The 20,122-nt window shown below is 35.8% G+C and overlaps 1 protein-coding gene across 14 annotated transcripts in view; it reads left to right on the forward strand.

Annotated features, from left to right (window-relative positions):
* Positions 1-20,122, forward strand: part of NEK1 (NIMA related kinase 1) — a 42,812-nt gene that overhangs the window by 13,548 nt on the left and 9,142 nt on the right. For 4 of the 14 annotated variants that reach the window (XM_053940333.1, XM_053940344.1, XM_053940335.1 and 1 more), the window contains 15 exons: positions 986-1,143; positions 3,368-3,427; positions 3,574-3,621; positions 3,714-3,785; positions 6,786-6,967; positions 7,049-7,180; positions 10,507-10,609; positions 13,566-13,649; positions 14,178-14,261; positions 14,756-14,848; positions 15,798-15,893; positions 16,382-16,555; positions 18,014-18,082; positions 18,170-18,404; positions 19,488-19,640. In XM_053940333.1, the coding sequence (XP_053796308.1) occupies positions 986-1,143; positions 3,368-3,427; positions 3,574-3,621; positions 3,714-3,785; positions 6,786-6,967; positions 7,049-7,180; positions 10,507-10,609; positions 13,566-13,649; positions 14,178-14,261; positions 14,756-14,848; positions 15,798-15,893; positions 16,382-16,555; positions 18,014-18,082; positions 18,170-18,404; positions 19,488-19,640 (1,743 nt within the window). Of the gene's footprint in view, positions 1-985; positions 1,144-3,069; positions 3,130-3,367; positions 3,428-3,573; positions 3,622-3,713; positions 3,786-6,785; positions 6,968-7,048; positions 7,181-10,506; positions 10,610-13,565; positions 13,650-14,177; positions 14,262-14,755; positions 14,849-15,797; positions 15,894-16,381; positions 16,556-18,013; positions 18,083-18,169; positions 18,405-19,487; positions 19,641-20,122 lie in introns of all 14 variants that reach the window. The other 10 variants (XM_053940347.1, XM_053940339.1, XM_053940336.1 and 7 more) reach the window with 10 other exon arrangements.

Here is a 20,122-nt window from a genome sequence, read left to right on the forward strand (position 1 = left end):
CTCTATGGGGAAAACAATATCCCTGAAGGCCATTGAAGCTCTTCTAGAACTCATATTCTGGTGACATTAGCATTACAGGTTTCAGTTCAGTGTTGTCAGTGGAGAAAAGCCTGTCTCTCCATTCCGTTAGGAAACCTCTTCCCTGTGTGCGTGAGCACTGTACACTTAAGCAAGGCAGCTGAATGAAATGCCAGTTATCCAGCTTGAAGAACTAAGATGTAAAAGCACAGGAATTGTTTTCTTCTATTTCTCATCAAACTTAGACAAGCTAGTACATCAGCTTATGTGAATGAAATGTTAGCGGTTTGCTACAGGTTCAGGAAGATGCCCATGCACAACAAACCCGAAACCCAACTGTAACTGCAAATCAGATTTGCTTTTATTACTAGTTGTAGCAAATAATCCATACAGACCTCTGGCTCCTGCAAAGCTGCTGGGCAGGCAAAGGACATGGAGATCATGGTGCTCATGCAGGGGGCCAGGCAGGCAGTGCACCTTCAGGGCATCCCCTGGATCCACACAGTGTACATCCAGTTCTTGTCACCCCTCCACCCCAGACCCGCACCTCAAGGCTTCTCCTCAGGAGTGGAATTTTTCCAGATATGACATCTGGCCAGCGTGTGAGATGAGGCCACAGCGGCTCGTGATCCCACCTCCATGCTAACAGCAGCTCCATTGCGCATTGTTCTCTTTCACAAGTTAAGTTCCCACTGATGGACCAATCCATTGTTTCTCTTTCAAAGGTCAAGTTCTCACCAGTTATACAGTAAAGTTTTCCTCATTGTCTTGTGGATGTACACAAGAGCAGACCAAATACGGCCAGGCCTTAAACACTTCGGTCCCCGACACAGAGTACACCTGTTTTTCTCTAGTTTTGCTGTTCTAAGACTTTTAAGAGTTTTAGAAAGGGAAATATCATACACTGGCCAGTCTGGGTAGCTCAAACCCAGGGTTTTTTTATTGTTGGTTTTTTTTTTCTTTTCAGCTCAAAAACCAGTTCAAGAACCAACACCGACTTCAGTTGCACCAGCTCAGAAAATTACCAAACCTGCTGCAAAATATGGAGTGCCTTTAACTATCAGGAAGTCTTGTGGTGCACCTAAAAAGCCTAATGAGAAGAAGCCATTGACTAAAATTAGACAGGTAAGAAGCCAAGTTAGTTAAATTGAGCTGTTTTGTTCATACATTATTTAAATACTATGCCTTCCTTTCAAAATGTCTCGGCATGTGAACATGCCTCATGCACCTGCAGAGAAAGTAGAACTAATAGTTTAAATGCTTGGCTTGTTTCGTTATTGATTGTTTGTTTAGTTGGTTTTAATATAATTTTTGTAAATGCCTACTTTAGACTTGGGTGTTAATTCCAAGGCTGAATTACATTTGTGTGTTTTCATTTTCTTTGTTGGTGTTAACCACTCTTAGAAATATTGGAGGCCTGTCAGGTACACCAAGATCATTGACACTGGATGGGAACCTTTGCATCTTTTTTCTTAGTTCCAAAATAATTCAAATTTTCAAAATAGGCAAACTTTTTCTAGCCATTTTACAAAGTATTGTTCGGCAGAGAAATTGTGTAATTGAAAGAGAAATTTTCCAGATTTAATTCCATGAGCTAATGAGAAAGTTTTCTGTATACTGTCATAGAGTACTTCTGATCTTTCTTCCTGTGGTCTTCTTTGTATTTCTTATTACATAAAGTTTTTATTCTCTCTCTTTTTATTCCATTAATTACTGCATGGTCAGGAGTTGTTTTTGCTACAGCTAGTTTTGAGCTATATGCACATGCCAAACTACTAGCAACCAAGAGGCTGCTGCTTCAGCAAGAGAACTAGTTCAGATTTTATCTGAATAAGTAACATGGTTGTTGTTGTTGTGGGATTTGTTTTGGGATTGTTTTTTTCCTCTCCCATGGCACTTCAGGAAACATAATACTAAGACCTCTATCTGTCTGTCAAAGTTGTAGGTGGATAGAAAATTATCCTTGAGGTGCAAATTATCTGTGAAGTTCAACAGTTATCAGAAGTTTAGAGAAAAGTTCGTTGATCACACAAGCCTTGTTGGCTCTTGAAACACAGTTTGAAAAAGCAAGAAAGGAGAGTGCAGACTTCTTGTGTGACCTTATGAAATCACGAGGTTTATGTGTTCTAACGCTTGATTGGAAAGCCATCTATAGGTCTTTGTCATGGGTTTCACCAGCCAACACTTAACCAACTTGCCTTGAGACTTAATGTGGCAGGGGAGAGACTGAAGAAATATCCTCTTCCCACATGGAATGAGTCAGTAATGCTGCTATGTTAAGACAGTCTTTTTGTGAATTGTACCTGGTGGTAAGATGCAGGATAGAAACAATGGCTACAACTTAATATAAATTTTCTTCTCTGAGTCTGAGCTTGCAGATCTTAGCTGGCTTTTCAGAGGAGCATGTAACAATTTATTACATTTTATTTAGTAATATTTCATTAACATTATATTATTACAGGTCTCTAAAGGTTTCCAACTTCTGCAATACTTGATTTTAAATTACCCATTTGACTGCATGTTGTCAAAAGAAAATACTCTGAAGCTCTGTGTGTTCTAGTATGGTCAGAAAAAAAATCTTTAAAGGTAATGATGGCTTTTTTGAGAAGATTAAACAGCACATTTTGTTAACTATAGACTGTGGTGTCAAAGGTAACAAGAACCTTAGTTAGGAGTTGGAACCAAGTGAAATACCAAGCAAAAGAACCCTAGGATAACCTTCCAAATAAGAGAATCTTAATATCTAGGCCCCCTCAAAGAGTTTCTATAAAGAAAAAGGTGTAATGAACAGCGATACTACCAAAGAAGAAAAATTAAGACAAAACATATTTAAAAATCACTACCTTCAGCTTTTGAAGAGCTTTTAGTACAGGATGAACAAGTACCCGTATATCCTAGCAGTCCTTTTCACTTCAAACCTCCTGAATAATCAAGTATTTTAAACCCATTTAGTACACACTCAGCTGTGACGTTAAGAATATGTTTTCTGATCGAATTTTTCTCTCATTCTGGCGTCATGCTGTCTAATTTGAAGTGTCACCTTTCATGCAGGCATTTCCAACCCCATTGATGGAAATTATGCCAGTAGAAAAAAGGAGGGAAATGTTTGAGGTATCATGAAATCATCTGTTTTCAAACTGAGCAAAAGCCAAGTCCACAGCAAGAATGACAACATACAACCTTCAAACCTTTCCTCCTCGTCTTTTTTCCCAAACATTATATAGCAATGATTTCTTTTTTTTAATCTTCATGGACATACACCAGCAATTGGATCAGTAACCCATCTTGATAGAGACTTGACAGAGTAATGGCTCAGTAATAAATACCAAATTATATGCTTATTTTTCAGGAACCTTCAAAAAAGAAAAGGTTAGAATTGCCTGAAAAAGAAAAACGCCAGAGAGAGCAGGTAGACAAGAGTCTTCAGATTTTTCTTTATTCCCCCGTAGAAATTTTAATGACATACCTTGTGGTGTGGTGTGTTGTGTAAGAATATGCAGTAGTTTGATTTCCCTTAACATGTTCCTTAACATGTTTAATCCTTACACATTGCAGATCAGTTTACCGAAGGCAGATGAAATGAGAAGATTGGAAAAAGAAAGGGTAAAATATGTTTAAAATGTGTTAAGAGTGAAGTTCAATTTTTACTTAGTGGTTCCTTGAATTTTGTTTTCCTGTATTGTTTTCTCCTTCAGATGGAACGAATAAACAGAGCCAGGGAACAAGGATGGAGGAATGTGCTTGGTTCAGGTGGAAGTGGTGTTAAGGTTGGCAGCAGATGCAGAAATGTGGTGCAGTCTGTTCTCCCCACCTTTGATTGTATGAAATGGTCTTCTCTTTTCAGAAGGATTTGCTCTTGGAGGTCAACTCTTGAGGCTGTCCATTATTAATCTGTGATAATTTGAGATAGACTGTAACAGCTCCTCCCTGGCCTTTTGGAGATTATGTGCAATTTTCATTTTTAATGTTTCTAAATTTCTCTTCTCTTCTGCTAGTAATGTCTTCTCTTTCTGCTAGTAATGGTTTTCATGCACCACTTTCTTACTTCCACACCTGCTTTTGCTACTTTTCCTGTGCTGAGTGTATGCATGAGCAGCTTCTTTCACATTCAAGTTTGTTCTAGAATTTTTTTGTTCCCAGGTTTTCATATTATAGTAATGGACCTCTTTCCCAGTATTAAACACTTGTTTCTAAATATTCCTTGTTATTTAGCAACTTAAGTGTTTCTATATATCAATAAGATGTTCAGGAGGGGGCTAAAAATTTCTGAGTAAATCTTTTTTTAATGCAGTGTAGCACATACACTTTGTTTAGCCATTCACTTTGTGCATAATTTAATCTGATTCCCATGACTGTTTCCTTTTCCCTATTTGTGCATGTCATAGTTTCATGGAAACATAACTGTCCTGGAAAGTAGTCTCATCAATTTAGTTGATTATAAGGGTCTAGGTACTTTCATCAGAGCCAGTGCAGGAATTTAAGTAGTACTATGGTAAGTCTATCTGACAATAGAAAGTGGATTGAAACACAGGATTTGTTGTGGTGGTAGTGAGTCTTATGAAAATACTGGGCATAAACATGTTCAGTAGGGTTTTTGTAAGCAAGTTTGACTGAGCAATAAAGTCAAAATGGATAGAGGTTTTATTGCTATTCCTTGTACAAAAATGAGGAACACACAAACACCAACCAGGTTTCAGTAGCTGCTTATTAAATATTTCCTTTCAAAATATATATCATCTTTGGATGTGTGCTGCACTTCATATAAGTAAAGCTTAAATACAAATACAAACTTAAGCATACCAGACTTTAAAAACTACAAAGTGCTAATTTAATTTAAAAAAATTGAAAAAATGGAGTTTGTTTCCTATGTTGTCCTCCTGTCCTTCAAGATCAAACTGGCAGGCACCAATACAAGCTCCCATACAACATGATATACATGTATCCTCATGTTTGGATGAGAGCTGGCTGTGTTCCTGAACACAGTGTTTTTAATTAACTCAGTTTTACTGTGAACATACGAACTGTTCTATTGTAGGTCCAGCTGCATTGTTATCTGTATTCTCAGTTATCTAGGGAAACTGAGGCCAGTGAGTGTGTCTGTATTCACCAAGTGTCACTGGTGTAAAACATTGTGGTAGTTGGAAAAATCATTGAGATGTCTTCTTCAAATTGGCTAGTTGAGTACAAATCATACTGCAGGCTGCTAGTTTACCATCATTTCAGGTTTCCATATACTATTATAATATTCTCACTTAATTATATTTTTCCTTTCTCCAGCATGAAAACAGTATATCCAGGAACTCTCTGACAGTGCAGTTGAATAGCATTGTTCAAGCTTTCCAATAACACAAGCCATACAGCCTCTTACAAAGGCACAGCAGAGTCATGCATTGCATGATTCTGTCTTCCTGTTTTCTTTTCGGTTTGGTTGCTGGCACCTGTTTCTGAGGAAAAGTAGAGAAAGACATGGCAAGTGTTTGGCTTTGGGTTTTTGGTTCTAGCAGGAACTGTAACTGTTCTCTGGACTGTTATGAGCACCTGCTTCATTTAACTTGCCTGAAGAATGATGACCATTCTCTAGTATTTCTTTAGATTTTGGAAACTGAATTCTAATAATCATATGTGAAATCTTGAATAGTGTCTAAACCAAGACTCTTCCTTCTATTTGTAGAAATCATAGTCTTGTATAGTTACTTTTATTCAGACCAACAATCTACCACATATTTGTTTGAATACCTAAGTAAATCCTTGATTTGGCACTCTCATCTGGATTGTGGGGAGCCATTGATGGCACTGAACAACAGAAACTCAGAATGTAAGATAAATTCTGTTGTCAAATATAGTCTCTTCAAGAACTTCTAAACAGGCAGTCTTAAACCTGTCACTTCTGTACACACCTGATTGAATTTATATTAAATACTTCAGACCACTCTGGAAGGTAGATTGACACTGTTATTGAAACAAATTCCATAGATTTACTACCATGGGCTATTTGACTGCTTCCCCCAGGCATGAAGGAAACATTTTTATGCATGTGCTGACAACCTTAACCTTGTTTTTCCAGTTTCACATTTTCTACATCCATCCTTGGCTATTACTGTACACAGCTGCTTGAAACATTACTTTCTTCATTATTTTCACTTGAAAATTCTACAGGAATTCTAACGCTTTGAGAATGACAGGTATAATTTGCACAAAGCAGTACCTTGTGGTAGGTGTTCCCCTGATCTGGGCTTTAGTAGAGAAGCATCTCAAGTCTAGTGATGGAAATAAAATGGTAGGTTGGGTGGCAATGGGGATTCTCAGATAAATCAGCACTTAGTGCCATTCAGCAAACTTAAAACTATGCTTGACTGTTTCCAGCTTCATGAAAAAAATGTGTGTTTGTTACTACTTCAGTTGGAATTGTGTCATTTTTTTTGCTAAAACTTTGATTTTGGCCATGTAGTAATATCTATCTCTGTTTACACTTCAATGGAGTAATTTTCAATGACTTCCAAAATGTGTGAGAGATGGCTCATGTATAACTGGACTATTTTTAAAGGAAGATAAAATGGTGTTTTATTCTGGACTGCTAATAAAAAAAAAATAATTTATCTATCTTGTAATTCATTAAAATAGCGGCATGCCAGGGATAAAACTAGGACCAATTTAAAATTGTTGCAGACTATGTTAGTATTATTAGTACTCTGCTGAAGAGGTAAAAATTGGAAGAGCCTATTAAAAGCAGTATTTGTGGTTTCCACTCTACCCCTTTTGGTTTCCAGGCACCATATTATGTCGGTGGAGGTGGTGTTGGTCCTTTTCCTGTGTCTTCCAGAGGACGCTATGAACACTATCATGCTATTTTTGACCAGATGCAACAGCAAAAGGAAAATGTCTTCAGAGTAGCTGAAGAGAGGGAAGCCAAATTGAGGGCGAAACTACAAGACCAAGGAGTTGTTGAAAGGTATGACTACTTCCATTAGAAGCTACATGTGTTCTGCTTTAGATGAAAGTAATGAAAGTTACTGTACGTATTTGTCTACAGAGGAATTCCACCTGGAACACGTCCAGGAGTTCCTAAGGGACCTGCAGGTCATCACCATTTATCCGATGTTGGTGCAGTTAGGAAAAAAGTGAAAAGATTGAAGGAGGTGTCTAAACAAGCCAATGCAAACAGGTTGGACTATGATAATCCGTGGATCTGTCCCTCCATGTTAGATTCTTGTTCTGTGTCTGGTTTCGTTCAGTAGTTGAGCATGTCTCAAAATCACTTCTATTCATTGGTATTGTGCTGCCTGTTTGTTTGTCAGACCCTCACAGACCACAATTCTTTTAGAGCCAATGGAGATCTTGGCTTTTCCAAAAATGGAAAAAATAGTTTAAATAAGCAAACCTACCTAAAGTAGATTTCAGACAAAATTGTTGGCTTAATGTGGTTGCACATAACAACATAAGCCTCCTCCTTTGCTTTGTTCATCATTCAACTTTTTGTGTTACCTGACAAGATACTTCTTTCTCCCATCATTTTATTCTTCCTGCCTTCTCTGCACCTGTTTTTAGTACTGCAAAGCATCTAAAATGATCCCAGAATTGTTGGCTCCTGTTTATTGATTGGTGGAAAACTTCTAGGAGCTTTCTTCATTGAGATATGAATGCCAGATGTTGTAATGGTGTGCAACCTCTAATTCGGTATTCAAATAGTGAATTAGAAGATCTAATTATTGTAAATAGGGTATTTTTATATATAAAACCATTGTAAGCAAGTACTGATTTTCTTTTTAATGTTTTCACTCTTTCAAATAGCTTCTTCAAACTTATTTGCTCTCCTTTAGATCTTGTAATATTGCCCAAAGAACTTTGTTGGCAGTTGTGACTAGTAAATGGGAAAATGCCATTTTCCTGGAAGTTTAGTTCTGTGAACATTACTAACTGACTTTCCAGAGGCACAGATTTTCTCCTTCATTATTTAAACTTTTGCAGAGCCAATCATCTGTTCCACGGAGGAAGAAATAAATTGAGTTAATGTGAGAAAAAGGAAGTGGCCAAAGAAACAATTTATTCTTATAAACTAAATTAATTCAATTTTATGTTCTAATATCATATGTATTTGCAATTATAGATTTTTTGCTATTTTAAAATTTTCATCAATAACATCATGCTTAACACTGATATTACAGTTCTGAAAGCTCTGAGGTATATTTGTTATAGTAGGTTGGACTGTTGTGAGATAATTAAAATTTTTCCTTCCAGTATAGGAAGGTATTTTTTGCCAGCTGTAGTTAAATGTATTTCCTCCTCTATTTATTCTCAGTGATTTGCACGAAGTGCACAATCACCAACTCTTGCTTCTTAGGAATCACCAACTCTTGCTTCTTAGGAAGCAGTTTGACTCATACATTTGAAAATAGTAGATTATATTTGTCTATACATGGATAAACTGTTTTAAATGTTTTAAAATGGAGAGAAACGATAGCAGAGTGCTGCAAATTGTAAATAACACAGAGACTGGGAAGAGAAATCAGTTCAGCATTTCTCAAATACATGAATTCAGAAGCACTCAATGAAAACACTGTCCAGAAGCTTCAAAATAGGCAGAGATGGGTTTTTTCTGTTTATAAACTGGATTACTGGTGGCTGTAAATTGAGGCACTGTCTCTTAGCATCTTAAATGTTAAGAATCTGTATGTTACGTAGAAGCAATTTTTATTATCATAGCCAGCCTAGCTGTATTTCTGTCCTGGACTTAATTCGTCCAGCTGAAGGCAAGTGTTCATGATGTTTTGCTCAAAGAAAGAATTTAAATAACAAGAACTTTGTTAAAGATAGTCAGTTTAGGGCATATATTGAAGAAGCGGAGAAATCTTCAAGTTGAAGTATTTTTCATTGTATTACCATTATTGTAAAGCTAAGTATATTCAGTGTCAACGATATTGAAGAACTGTCTCAGATGGGAGTGCAGCCCAGCAGAAATCTAGCTGAAATGTTGTAGGAAAATGAGTCACTCACCTTTAGAGTAAGAAAAAACATTTTCATGAAATGTTCATAAAATTTTGAGGTAAGATGTTCCTGTGAACTTGGTTTGAGCAAATAGGACTGTCTTGGTTTGAGTTTTTTTGGAAAGACCTCTCCTCCAACACTGTAAGGTTCATGATGTATGACAAACTTCAGCTGCATAACAGGCCTTTGCACAGATTTCTCTATCCACCAATTGAGCTCATATGTAGTTAAAAGGTAGAGTAAAAATCTTTTAGTGAATCAGGTATGTGTACACAAAGATTGGCAAGTGTTTGTTTTTTTTACCAGTAACACTGTGTGGATTGTCTTGCCTTTCCAGAGCAATGTTTGTTTTATTGTATGAAAGTGGTTTTATCTCTGTCTTCCTTTTAATGAATTGTAGCATGTGGAAAAAAATTCATTTCCTTTTTGATTGGGGGGTGAAGGGGCAAAATAATAAAATGCAGGTATTTTAATTAGTCTGCTAATTAATTATTAATTAGTAGAGTTTCCTGTATTACAAAATGATTCTTTCTTTAACTGCCTCAGTCTAATGGAGTATTGCTATCAGCGTATTCCCATTTCTTCCTGACTGTTGGCAAACCCTAATGGTCCTCAGTTAAAGGAGGCTTAGGGAACCTTGGAAAGGGCTCATCATTCTACCATTTGTAGAATATCTTAAACCATTTCTTAGTGTGTTGGTTTAATTTTAGTATGAAATGTCTCTGGGTCTACTTCTGAGGAATTTGTCAGAATCTGGTTCCTCTATGATGTTAAAATGTACTTGTAGAGTTGCAGGATGCTCAGTTATGGTAAACTAAATGTAGCCTTCTTGTCTTCCCAAGCAGGTCCCTGACCTAGGGTGAAACTTGTCAAAAAACAATCATCTTCTTATGGCTAATTCTAGGGTAGGAAAATTCCTTCATGGACCCTTTGAAAACAAACAAAAAAAAAAATCCCCCAAGAGTCCCTAAAAGGAATTGCCAGAACACGCTGAGAATAGTAGCACTGTAGTAATTCCCTAAGTGATGGAAGCTCTTACTGCAAATATAGGGCAGTCTGGAAAGGCTGTCACAGTATTGACCTTACTGATTGGCTCATGTGATGAGTTCTTGCTTGTCTCTGAAGGGAAATCTTGAAGGAATCTTCTTTGTCACAAATTATAACAAGCCGAGACACTTCCAGAAACAATCGTAGCAAGATTGAGTTTTGACATTCATTTTTCTTTCAATGACAAGGATCTTGAAGAGCAACAGTATAGTGTTTTGGATTTATTTTTTTAATAGTTCTTCTTACTTTTACTAAGCCTATTTTCCTCCATTTTGTGGAAGTCTGACTTGTATTTTGGCTGATGAAAGGCATTTTTTTAAGATGTCTTACTCATATAAAGTTACTTTTTTCCCCTGTGTGTTCTAGTTAGAATAAGTGAAGGGGGAGGACAGTGGGGGCGGTGGTGCTTACTGTGTCATATTTCAGAGACTTTCATCTTGCTGTGTTGAAATTACTCAGGCAAAAAGGATGGATAGCTGCAGATAGAGCAAAGCAAGTTGAAGAATTCTGGCAACGAAAGAGAGAAGCCATGGAAAATAAAGCTCGAGCTCAAGGGCACATGGTATGAAATCTGGTCTTCCTGTGTGTATTACTGTTTCAGCATGCTTTGTGAGTCTTTGAAGTAGCATCATAAGTAAAATGCTGACTAAATATTTTCCTTAAGTCTTGAAAAAAACAGAGAGAATGGGAGATAAGTTTTCTGCGTTTTGTTGCTAATTTTAATAAAATGTAACATAATCATGTAGTACAGTTCTCATTACTTCAAGCTTATTAACAAAGGAAATTATTTTTGTTTGCATGTGTCTAACTTGCTATTGTGAATTTTAGAATATTCATTTACATTTTTTTCTGTTTATACTTTGGAGTCTTGTTTAAAGTTAAACTTCGTGTTATACAGTAGCTTGAACTGAAAATGAAGTCTGATTAAACTGATACAGCTAATGATCAGACATAGTGGTGCATGCTAGGGAAACACATTCTGCTTATTGAAAAGGTATTATAAAGTCATCCATATCTGTCTATGTTGACTCTTATAAAACCTTTACTCTTTAGAAATTAAGTAGAAGATAGTGTCATAAAATGTTCTTTATGCTTATGGTTCTAAATTCAGTATTCCTTCAGGAAGTTTGTTTAAAAAATATATTGGGAATTACTATGTGTTTTGATAACATGGAGGGTTTTACTTTTTGAGTGTTTCTCCACACTATTCATATGCATTGAGTGACACTATCATTGTCAGCTGCTGAAATTGAACTGACTGTGGTGGAGGAGCAGTGAGATGAGACCAACTGCAGATTTATAGCAGCATCTCCTGAGTTATACCTGATAATCAAATCATGATTTAAAGCCTGGTCTTAATGTCAGGGATTATTTCACGTACAGTAAGCAATTTTGCTTTGATTCACTGCTTTGATGAAGTATCCTTAGATTAGTATATATGTTGTAAAATATGAGTCTTCCTTTCTAAAGCAATGGTTCTGTTCTTTAAAACCTTCAAGACCAGTAAATAATTTTGAAAAAAAATGAGCAATTCTTGTCACTACCTCTTCTTGGACAAGTTGTTGGTAGTACCATGTCTTCTTAGCAGTTAGCAGTATCAGTACTGCTTCCATTTTGTTCTTGACTTTGTTGGCATTGGTATGAATTTGAGATCAGTTAGTTTAAGATACCCAACTATTCATGTTAATGTTTTCCAGTTTTCTCTAATGTGTTCAGTGAGGCTAAATGTTTCAATCTTTGATGGTTCCCATAATAAACAGGGAGATTACTGAACAGTTAAGTAAGTAACTTACAGATGTTTAAGACTTATAACTTGAAGCCAGAGTACCAAGTCCATTTCTGGATTTGTCATTGAAAGTGTAAGTTATCAACAGCTTCCTTCTATTTGTGCAGGAAAATAATTTGACGAGCTGGCAGTTGTTCTCATATAAGGATGGGACTGTTGTTTGCACGATGTTGATCTGAAAGGAGAAATCAACAGCTAATAGTCAGCCTTTTGTCTGATGACTGGCACTAATTTACCCAGCTTCTATAAAATGTAATTCTTGTCCATTTTAATTTTCAACTGACAGTCTAAATTTGACTGAGTAGTTGAGTTGATGGTACTTTCAGACATCTGTTTTTTAAGACAGCTGCTGACCTAATTTGCTACTTCACTATAGCCGTGTGGCATTGCAGAACACAAGTCCTAGTCTTTGAAAATTTAATGTAAGCAGATGAGCAAAATTAACAATCTACAAGGAAAGAAAATCAGTTCTCAAAAATCTTGCTTCCAGTTTCTTTCTTAAGACCAGTAATATAAATCACCATCCGTGATGGAAATAGCTAAAATAACTTCAATACTAGAACAAAAAACAATGAAATTCCTTCAGTAGTGCCAGTAAGCTTTTGTAAAGCTCAGGAACATGTATTAAAAAGTTAAAAATAGAACCAAATATTTTCTGAAAAGATTAATATGGAAAATATTCTTTTACCATTTTGTATGGTTTAATGCTCAAGCTGAAACCAGCATTCATGGAGCCCTTAGGAATGTATAGGAACTACTCTTCCACAAAATTACTTCAGTTTGTTCTCTGATCCCCTGGTCACTAAACCACTGAAGTGCAGTAATGTGCTATTTCCTTGAGCTATTAATTTTTCTCAATCTGAGAGATTATTTAACCAGAATATTTGGATTCAGTCAATAACCTCATTGGAGTATTTACTTACTGGTGGTTCTCTACACACAAGCTTGAGAAAGCCAAAGCCCCAGGCATTTTATAAGGCAGAAGGTCTGTCACATGTATGTGTGCTTGCTGCCTTTATTGTATGTTGCACTAACAAATCAAGGAGTTTTTGCAGTGTTCAGAAAAGAATTGTGGTATATCATTAGTAAAATAATTCAAGTATTCTTTATTTTAATCCGAGCAGAAAACAAAGTTAAATGATTCTTGTACTGTTCTATATAGAACTTTCTTAATGGTCAAAATCCTTTTGGTGACAAGTCATAGAGTACATCACATGAACCAGCCTATACACTGCATGTGTATTAGACATTTAGCACAGCTTGTTAGGTGTAATGAGTATATTTAACTGCATCTTTAGATTTTTGAGTCATCATTGTTAAAAAAGCTTAATCTAAGAACATAAAAAGATTCCACTTTCTATTTTAGGCTTAACTCAGCAATGGCAGAAATCCCAACCCTGTGCCACCATTTTTATATAATCCAGATGTACAAAACTCATACCCATCACAAGTTAGGTTTTCTAACCTAAATTTTCTATAGCATCAGATAATTAGAATTGAAGGGAGAATACAACTATATTTTTAGAGCTCTTGTCTCTCTCTTTGGCTACTCAGAATTTTTAGTTTCTGCTGTCATATGTTTCATGTAAGTGAAAAAGGCTTTTTGGTTAAATTCAGAATATGTGCAGGTCTTTGATGGATTTGGTTTCTTATAAGTGAAGAGTTATTGGATAAAGCAGATAATTTTACTGCCCCAGCCACCTTAAATTTGATACCATTAAATGGCAAACAGGGTACACTGCAAAACCTGACAGATACCTATGGAGGCAGGTCCATTTCTGCAAGAGGAAGGAAATCCAGAAACAAGGAGGAAGAGGTATGCTTGCTGCACGTTTGCCACTTTGCTCATCACAAAAATAGCACTATTTTGACCTTGACTGTGCCCAGTTTCTTTGCATGGTTCCATCTGTGTAACAAAATTAAAGAACTTTCTTAATTTCTAGGAAATAATTTACTATTAATGTACTAAAGTTTGGGTGTGTTTAATTGTTTTAATTTTTAAAATAATCAAAATAATAGTTGCTCACATCAATCTGTCTCAGAGAGGTTCTTGAATTTGATACAACTAGGTATCACTATATCCTAATCCTGTGATAAATGCAACCTTTTCTAGCTTTCAGTTATGTAAAATGTAGTTATAATTAATACTGATAAATTCAAATTTTCTTCATTTTAATTACATGAGAATTTTTCTGGAGATCAGTATATGCTAGTGAAGTGATAACAGTAATGTTGGGAGGTGGTTCACCCGTTTTATTTCTTTACGGAATTTGATATATTTTAAGTTACCCATAGTGGAGAGAGTTTCCATATAGCTGAAACTTGTTTCATTTCATTGTTCTAGGAATATTTGGCAAGATTGAGACAGATCCGGCTACAAAACTTTAATGAACGTCAACAGATTAGAGCAAAACTTCGTGGAGATAAGGTTGGTTTAAAAATAATCTTAAATACTTATGGAAGTTGAGTGTGGGTGTGTTCTTTTACCCCTGGTGAAAGACTTCAGTTTTAGGCAGTTTTATATAGACATATTTTAGACAGTATATATTGTGAAAAAAACTGGAATTCTAGATCATCAAACCTTTGTTGTATGCCTCACCTTCAGACCATGCAGCAGTGATGAGGGGTGGCAGATGACAGCCCAGCATTGTAGGCTACTTTCCTTTCAACAGGAGGCACATTACTTTTTTCCTGACTTATTAAAGCTTCACATCTTTTAAAACCAATCCTCCCTGAAAAACCGAACAAATAAACAAAACCCCCACTATCTCAGAGATGAAGCTCTGTTCAAGTAGACATTGCGTTTAAGCAAGGAGTTAGTGAAACTGACCCATGTTAGTCATACAGTCAATTAAAATATTCTGACTAGGCACTTGTATCACTCAGCTTTTAAATACATGAACTGACGATAATTCCATGAAGACTTTTACTTTGCAGAATGAAGCTGCCAGTTCTGATGGACAGGACTCTAGTGAGGAAGCAGAACTGAAACGCAAGAAGATAGAAACACAGAAGGTAAGTGTCAAATGGGAAGAGATGGAAGTTACTGTTGTTAACTCATGAGATATAAAACATATTTTTCTTACATTTCATTTTGCTATCAATAGTTTGTTCATGTATCCACTATAAGGGGGATGGGGGGAGGGGTGTTTAACTGTATAGAGCAAACAACTCCTTGCAAGTCAAGGTTTTTCCTGTCCCAGTCTTTGAGATTTATCTCTAGGGTAGCTTTAGTCCTAAGGGCAATTTGGTATAACTAAAACAGCATTTTGAGACTGAAAGGGTAAGGAAGATGTACCTTAGACAGCACCTTTATTTTAGTTAAAGAATAAAGGAAGGCAAAACTCCTTATATGGGCTGACATGGGTTATGTGTGGACTGGAACATGAGTTATATAACCCTGTGATGAATTACATTTAAAACAGATGCATTTCACAGAAATACAGTGTTTATTTAGAACTTTATTCCATGTGGTGGTTTTCTATCAATAACTATTTCACAATACTATACATAGCAAGTATTGCTCTTATCTATTCTATGATGTCCCCCATCATCTGCAAAGTACAGTGTAAAAACAAGTTAACCTTATGCCTACCCTGAAAACTAGAGGTGAAACAGCAAGTGAAGCTTTTTGTGTATCAGTAAGCTGGTAAAATTTAAAATGAATATTTAATATTTTTTGATTAATGCATTTGTCTTCAAAGATAATTTTAAGTAGAGTTTCTAATTTTATATTAGTCTCTAAAAATACAAGCATCCAAATCAAGAACTGCAATTAAATTTTGAGGAGTTGCCATTATTTCTACATAGATGATCAGTTATTATACATGTGTGGTGATTTTGTCAGTGGAATCCTCCTTTCACGGTCTATACAGTAGCATAGAAGAATATTCCTTCTTAAAATGTTCCATGAAATATGCTGCTGCTGATTTTAAGTTGATCTTTTTTTCCTTGTTTACTTTAGGCCCAAGCAAATGCTCGTGCAGCAGTTCTGAAGGAACAGTTGGAGCGAAAGAGAAAGGAGGCATATGAAAGAGAGAAAAGAGCCTGGGAAGAACATGTAAGAAAATAAATCTGTTGCATGCAGTTTAAGTATGTAGGGCCACATCTTGTATAAATAAAATCCTATACTGTGATTTTTCAAGACGAGTAGTTCTGAAATTGGAGAGAGTATCTTGTGTCAGTCAGAATTCCCTAATTAGAAGCCTAATCTTAGGAATGCTTGCAGGAAGACTTCTGAACATCATACCTAAGAATCATTAGAATCACCCCAGCTGTCTTATTGATTGTCTGTTAATGACCAAAACTTTTTATTTTCTTTTACATGTGTGTGCTATGGAACAAGTCCAACTAGTAATACTATGACTATAAAAAGCAGGATGTGAAGCTGACAAGCTGACATGCAATGGCCAGTTGTCCTTTGTATGAATGTGTGGCATTACTGTCCTTTTGTAGGGATTACATGAGCCTAATTGTTAATACTGTGTTTAATGTGCATCGTCTTAAAGTTAATTTTTGATTTAATTTTTTTTAATTGCATCTATACAGCTGATTGCAAAAGGGGTAAAGAATCCTAACGTGCCTTTTCATGTGGAAGCTACAGAACATAGTCCTATGAATGGACTACAAGAGCCTGGAGCAGCTCTTCCTAAGCCACAACTTCCAGTGAAACCTGGTGTACCTGTCATCTCCATGACTTCTGCTTTGAAGGAAGTGGGTGTGGTAGGTACTTTTGTGAAGGGGGTAAAATGAATGGACAGGAAATAAATACTGACTGGAAAGAGAATGTTTAGAGAAAATGTATAGGTTAGCTAGAAAAGAAATTGTTAAGGACACTTGTTGCTTTTAATTTCTTTTCTAGGGAAAAGAAATTAAAAAAAAAAAAAAAATAAACCAAAGCTTGGAAGCTGTTGAAACACATCTGTATGCTGAAACTGAAGTTCTTGATTTGAGCAAAGTAGCTTATGATGAGCCCTAGGTGTCAGTTTCCATTTTGATCAGGGCAGTTATGTTTAGTCAAACAAGACATCAACTTCCAGCATTTTCATCAGTCCCTTGAAGAGAAGAGTTAATGAGTTGGTTACTTGGTGGAAGTGAGCAAATACATTTTGAATGATAGGACTATGTTATATTAATGATTGATTGTTTTCAGTGAGCTTGCATGTGCTGAATATTACTGAGAAGGCAAAGCTTAAGATTCTTGAATCTATTAGTGCTGTCTCTTCTTATTGTCTAAAAGAGCATCCTAATTTCTGTTTTGCATGCTCTCGGTCCTGATATTGTAAATACTTCCCTGTTTACCTCAACTGCTTTATGTTACAATTGTGAAACTGAGCAAATGAGTGTAACCTTGTACAATTTAAATTTCTAACACAGTCTGTGTTAATTTGAATGCTAGCTTTTATACTTTTACCTAAGCTATTTCTAAATTTTAGTGTAGTGTGGTACTTCATACTGTATTCAACCCTGAAGGCTGTAACTATGGGAATAAAGCAAAACTTACACTAAAGAATATATAAAAAATATAAAATGTAATACACTGAAAGACATCAGTTGATAGCTGGAAAAATAATGTTTTGGACAAATACTTAAATCATTAGCATATTTTTTCCAATTTGTCTCACAGTGATGCAAGACAGTGACTGTAACAGACTAAAAAATAGCATGCAGAGCAATTGGAAATGGAGAATACAAGCCTTGTACGCAGATTATAAATTGTACATTTTTGCCTTCAATATGTAGTTTGCTTATTTACTTATCACTAAATTTGTCTCTTTTCGTTTCTGTTTTTTCTTCATAAATTATCCTTGATTCTGTGCTTGCCACTTTTTTGGTTCTCTTGTAGAATTGCTCATTTGTAGCATAGGAATTTGGTGGCATCTTGCTGTAGAGGTCGTATCTGGCTTTATCTCTACATGTTTCATCCTCTAAAATCTCATTTGTCTTTTTGAATTGAGTGATTCACTTGCTCATCCCTTTTAGGTAGTGATTGATTCAGAGATGGAAGGTGCTCTTGAAATTCTGTCTTTGGGACAGAATAATACAGAATAATCAAGCATTCTGTTTCAATCTACCTGCAGTTGTCATTGGAAAGGTTTTATTATGTCTATTACTATTCTCAAGATAATTTTTTCCTGACCTGTTGTTCTTCTTTCTATTTCATGCTTCTGGGACTTAAAGGATGAACATGTAATAACTGCTGTCCAGGAGTCCGAGGAGGACTTTAAAAAGCCAGATTTTGCAATACAAGTATGTCAAATTATATAGTTTCATTTTCATTTAGGTATCCTTTTAAGAAAGGCACTATTTTAATACATATGTTGGTCCTTCTTTCAGAATAAGCGAGAAATTCTGAGAAGATTGAATCAAAATCTTAAAGCTCAAGAAGATGAGAAAGGAAGAAAGGAGGGTAAAAATACTTCTGAATCAGCTGGATCTGAAGATGGTAAGGAACAACAAGGTGACCAGCAGCCACTTCTGGGAGATCGCAAAAAATGGGAATCTGGGGCGTCTGAGTTGGTCGTTCCTCTAGCTCAGCTATCGATGGAAGATTCTCTCTCTGGAACAGAGTGCAAGTATTTTTCTTTTTTGTCACTGTGGTATTAGTAAATCAGCTTGCCATGTGTAGTGTGTGTTTTTATAAACCAAGTAGTCTTATTATCATCTTGTTATCAGTTACATGTCATGCACTTCTAAGAAGTGGGTGGTTATGTATTCCCTAAAATAAGGAATAAAGCACAGGCTGAGTAGTTAAACAGCCTGCAGGAGATTCAATAAATAATTTCTTAATTTCAACAACAAACAGTTACCTAATTAAATGCGTGGTTACTTTCTTTGTGTCTTTTAAATAGGCACTAATTTAACAGAAAGAATAAAAAGCATTTAAAATATATGAAAGTTTCTTATTTAACTTGAAAATCCTGTTGTGTTATCAGTAGAAAAAAAACAACAGAGGGTTTTTCTCAATTTATATCTGTAACTTCTGTTAAGACTTTTTTAGTTTTTTTCCTTTCTTAAATCAAGACTTATTCCAGATTTTCTACTTGCCTTCTCTGGTCTTTTGGTTGGAACCCCTTTTTTCTGGTTTCAGTATATCTTACTAAAAGTCTGTTTCACACTGTAGAAAGAAATAATCATGGAGAATGGGACAGACTTGCATCTTTGCATAGTAGTTTCATAGTGCTAGAATCAAGAAACTTCTTTTAGTCTGTTTTTCTTTGTCGCGTTTTATCCTGTTTTCCTTGGAGGGAGAATTAACGGAAATAAATGTCAAAGGATAGCAAGACAAGAAACTTTCTAGTTTACCATGTCAAGTAAAGTTCAAGACCATTCCATGCCAATGTTAAACATTTCTCATATTGCTTTCTTTTGGAATGCCTGAATTTCTGAAAAGAGCTACTGCTGCTATTAAGTTGGATACGTCAACTGGTATTGAATTAGCTCTGTTATTGATTGGAATTGGCAGAAGAAAAACTCTAGATAAGCACAGTCTTTAGGCTGTCTGATTTGGGGTGAGGTGACATGTGTTCTGGTTTTGTCACCTTTTTAGTTTTAAGTTTTGTGGAGGTTGTTTGTTTGATTATTTGTTATATAGAAAATGAATAAAAATTTCTAATTTAGAAAAGTTTTTATATTTGTGTTTGTGTCCCAACAGGTCAAACTCTGGGAGAAGTAATTAAGTTAGATATTGGTGAACCTCACAGGAAAGTCTGGGGCAAAAGCCCAACTGATTCAGTTCTGAGGATCCTAGGAGAAGCAGAGCTGCAGCTGCAAACTGACATCCTTGAGGAACAAGATGAGATAAATGGTAAGCACAGTGGGTAATTATCTGCACTGCAAGAGTAGTGACAGTTTATCTACTGAGAAAAATTTTGAAGTAATAGAAGCATATTCTTATATTCTCTCTTGCTTTCTACTTCTGGGTGTTGCCTCAGTTCTGAATGTAAGCACAAGCTGATACTGGAGGACACCAAAATATTTCAAACTCAGTGAAGTGGTAAGAAATTAACCAGGGTGTGCTGAAAGGAAAGGATCTTCATTTTGCTGAAAAGTCTTAAAACTTGCCTTTTAATAGAAACAATCCCATTTTTTGAAAGGATGTCATCATCTGAATATTGCATTAGATGCTTCCTGTAACTTTGTTGGCAGCATGTGACTTACCATATCAGTTGATTTTTTTTTCCCCACACCACCCCCCCCCCGTCAACTCCTGCCCTTAGTTCTTTCTAAGGACAAAAGGACTTATATTGATTCCAAATATAAACTTGTACTAATGATAATGTAACATAA

Source organism: Vidua chalybeata, chromosome 4 (genome assembly GCF_026979565.1).
Source record: "Vidua chalybeata isolate OUT-0048 chromosome 4, bVidCha1 merged haplotype, whole genome shotgun sequence".
Taxonomy (NCBI): Eukaryota; Metazoa; Chordata; class Aves; order Passeriformes; family Viduidae; genus Vidua; species Vidua chalybeata.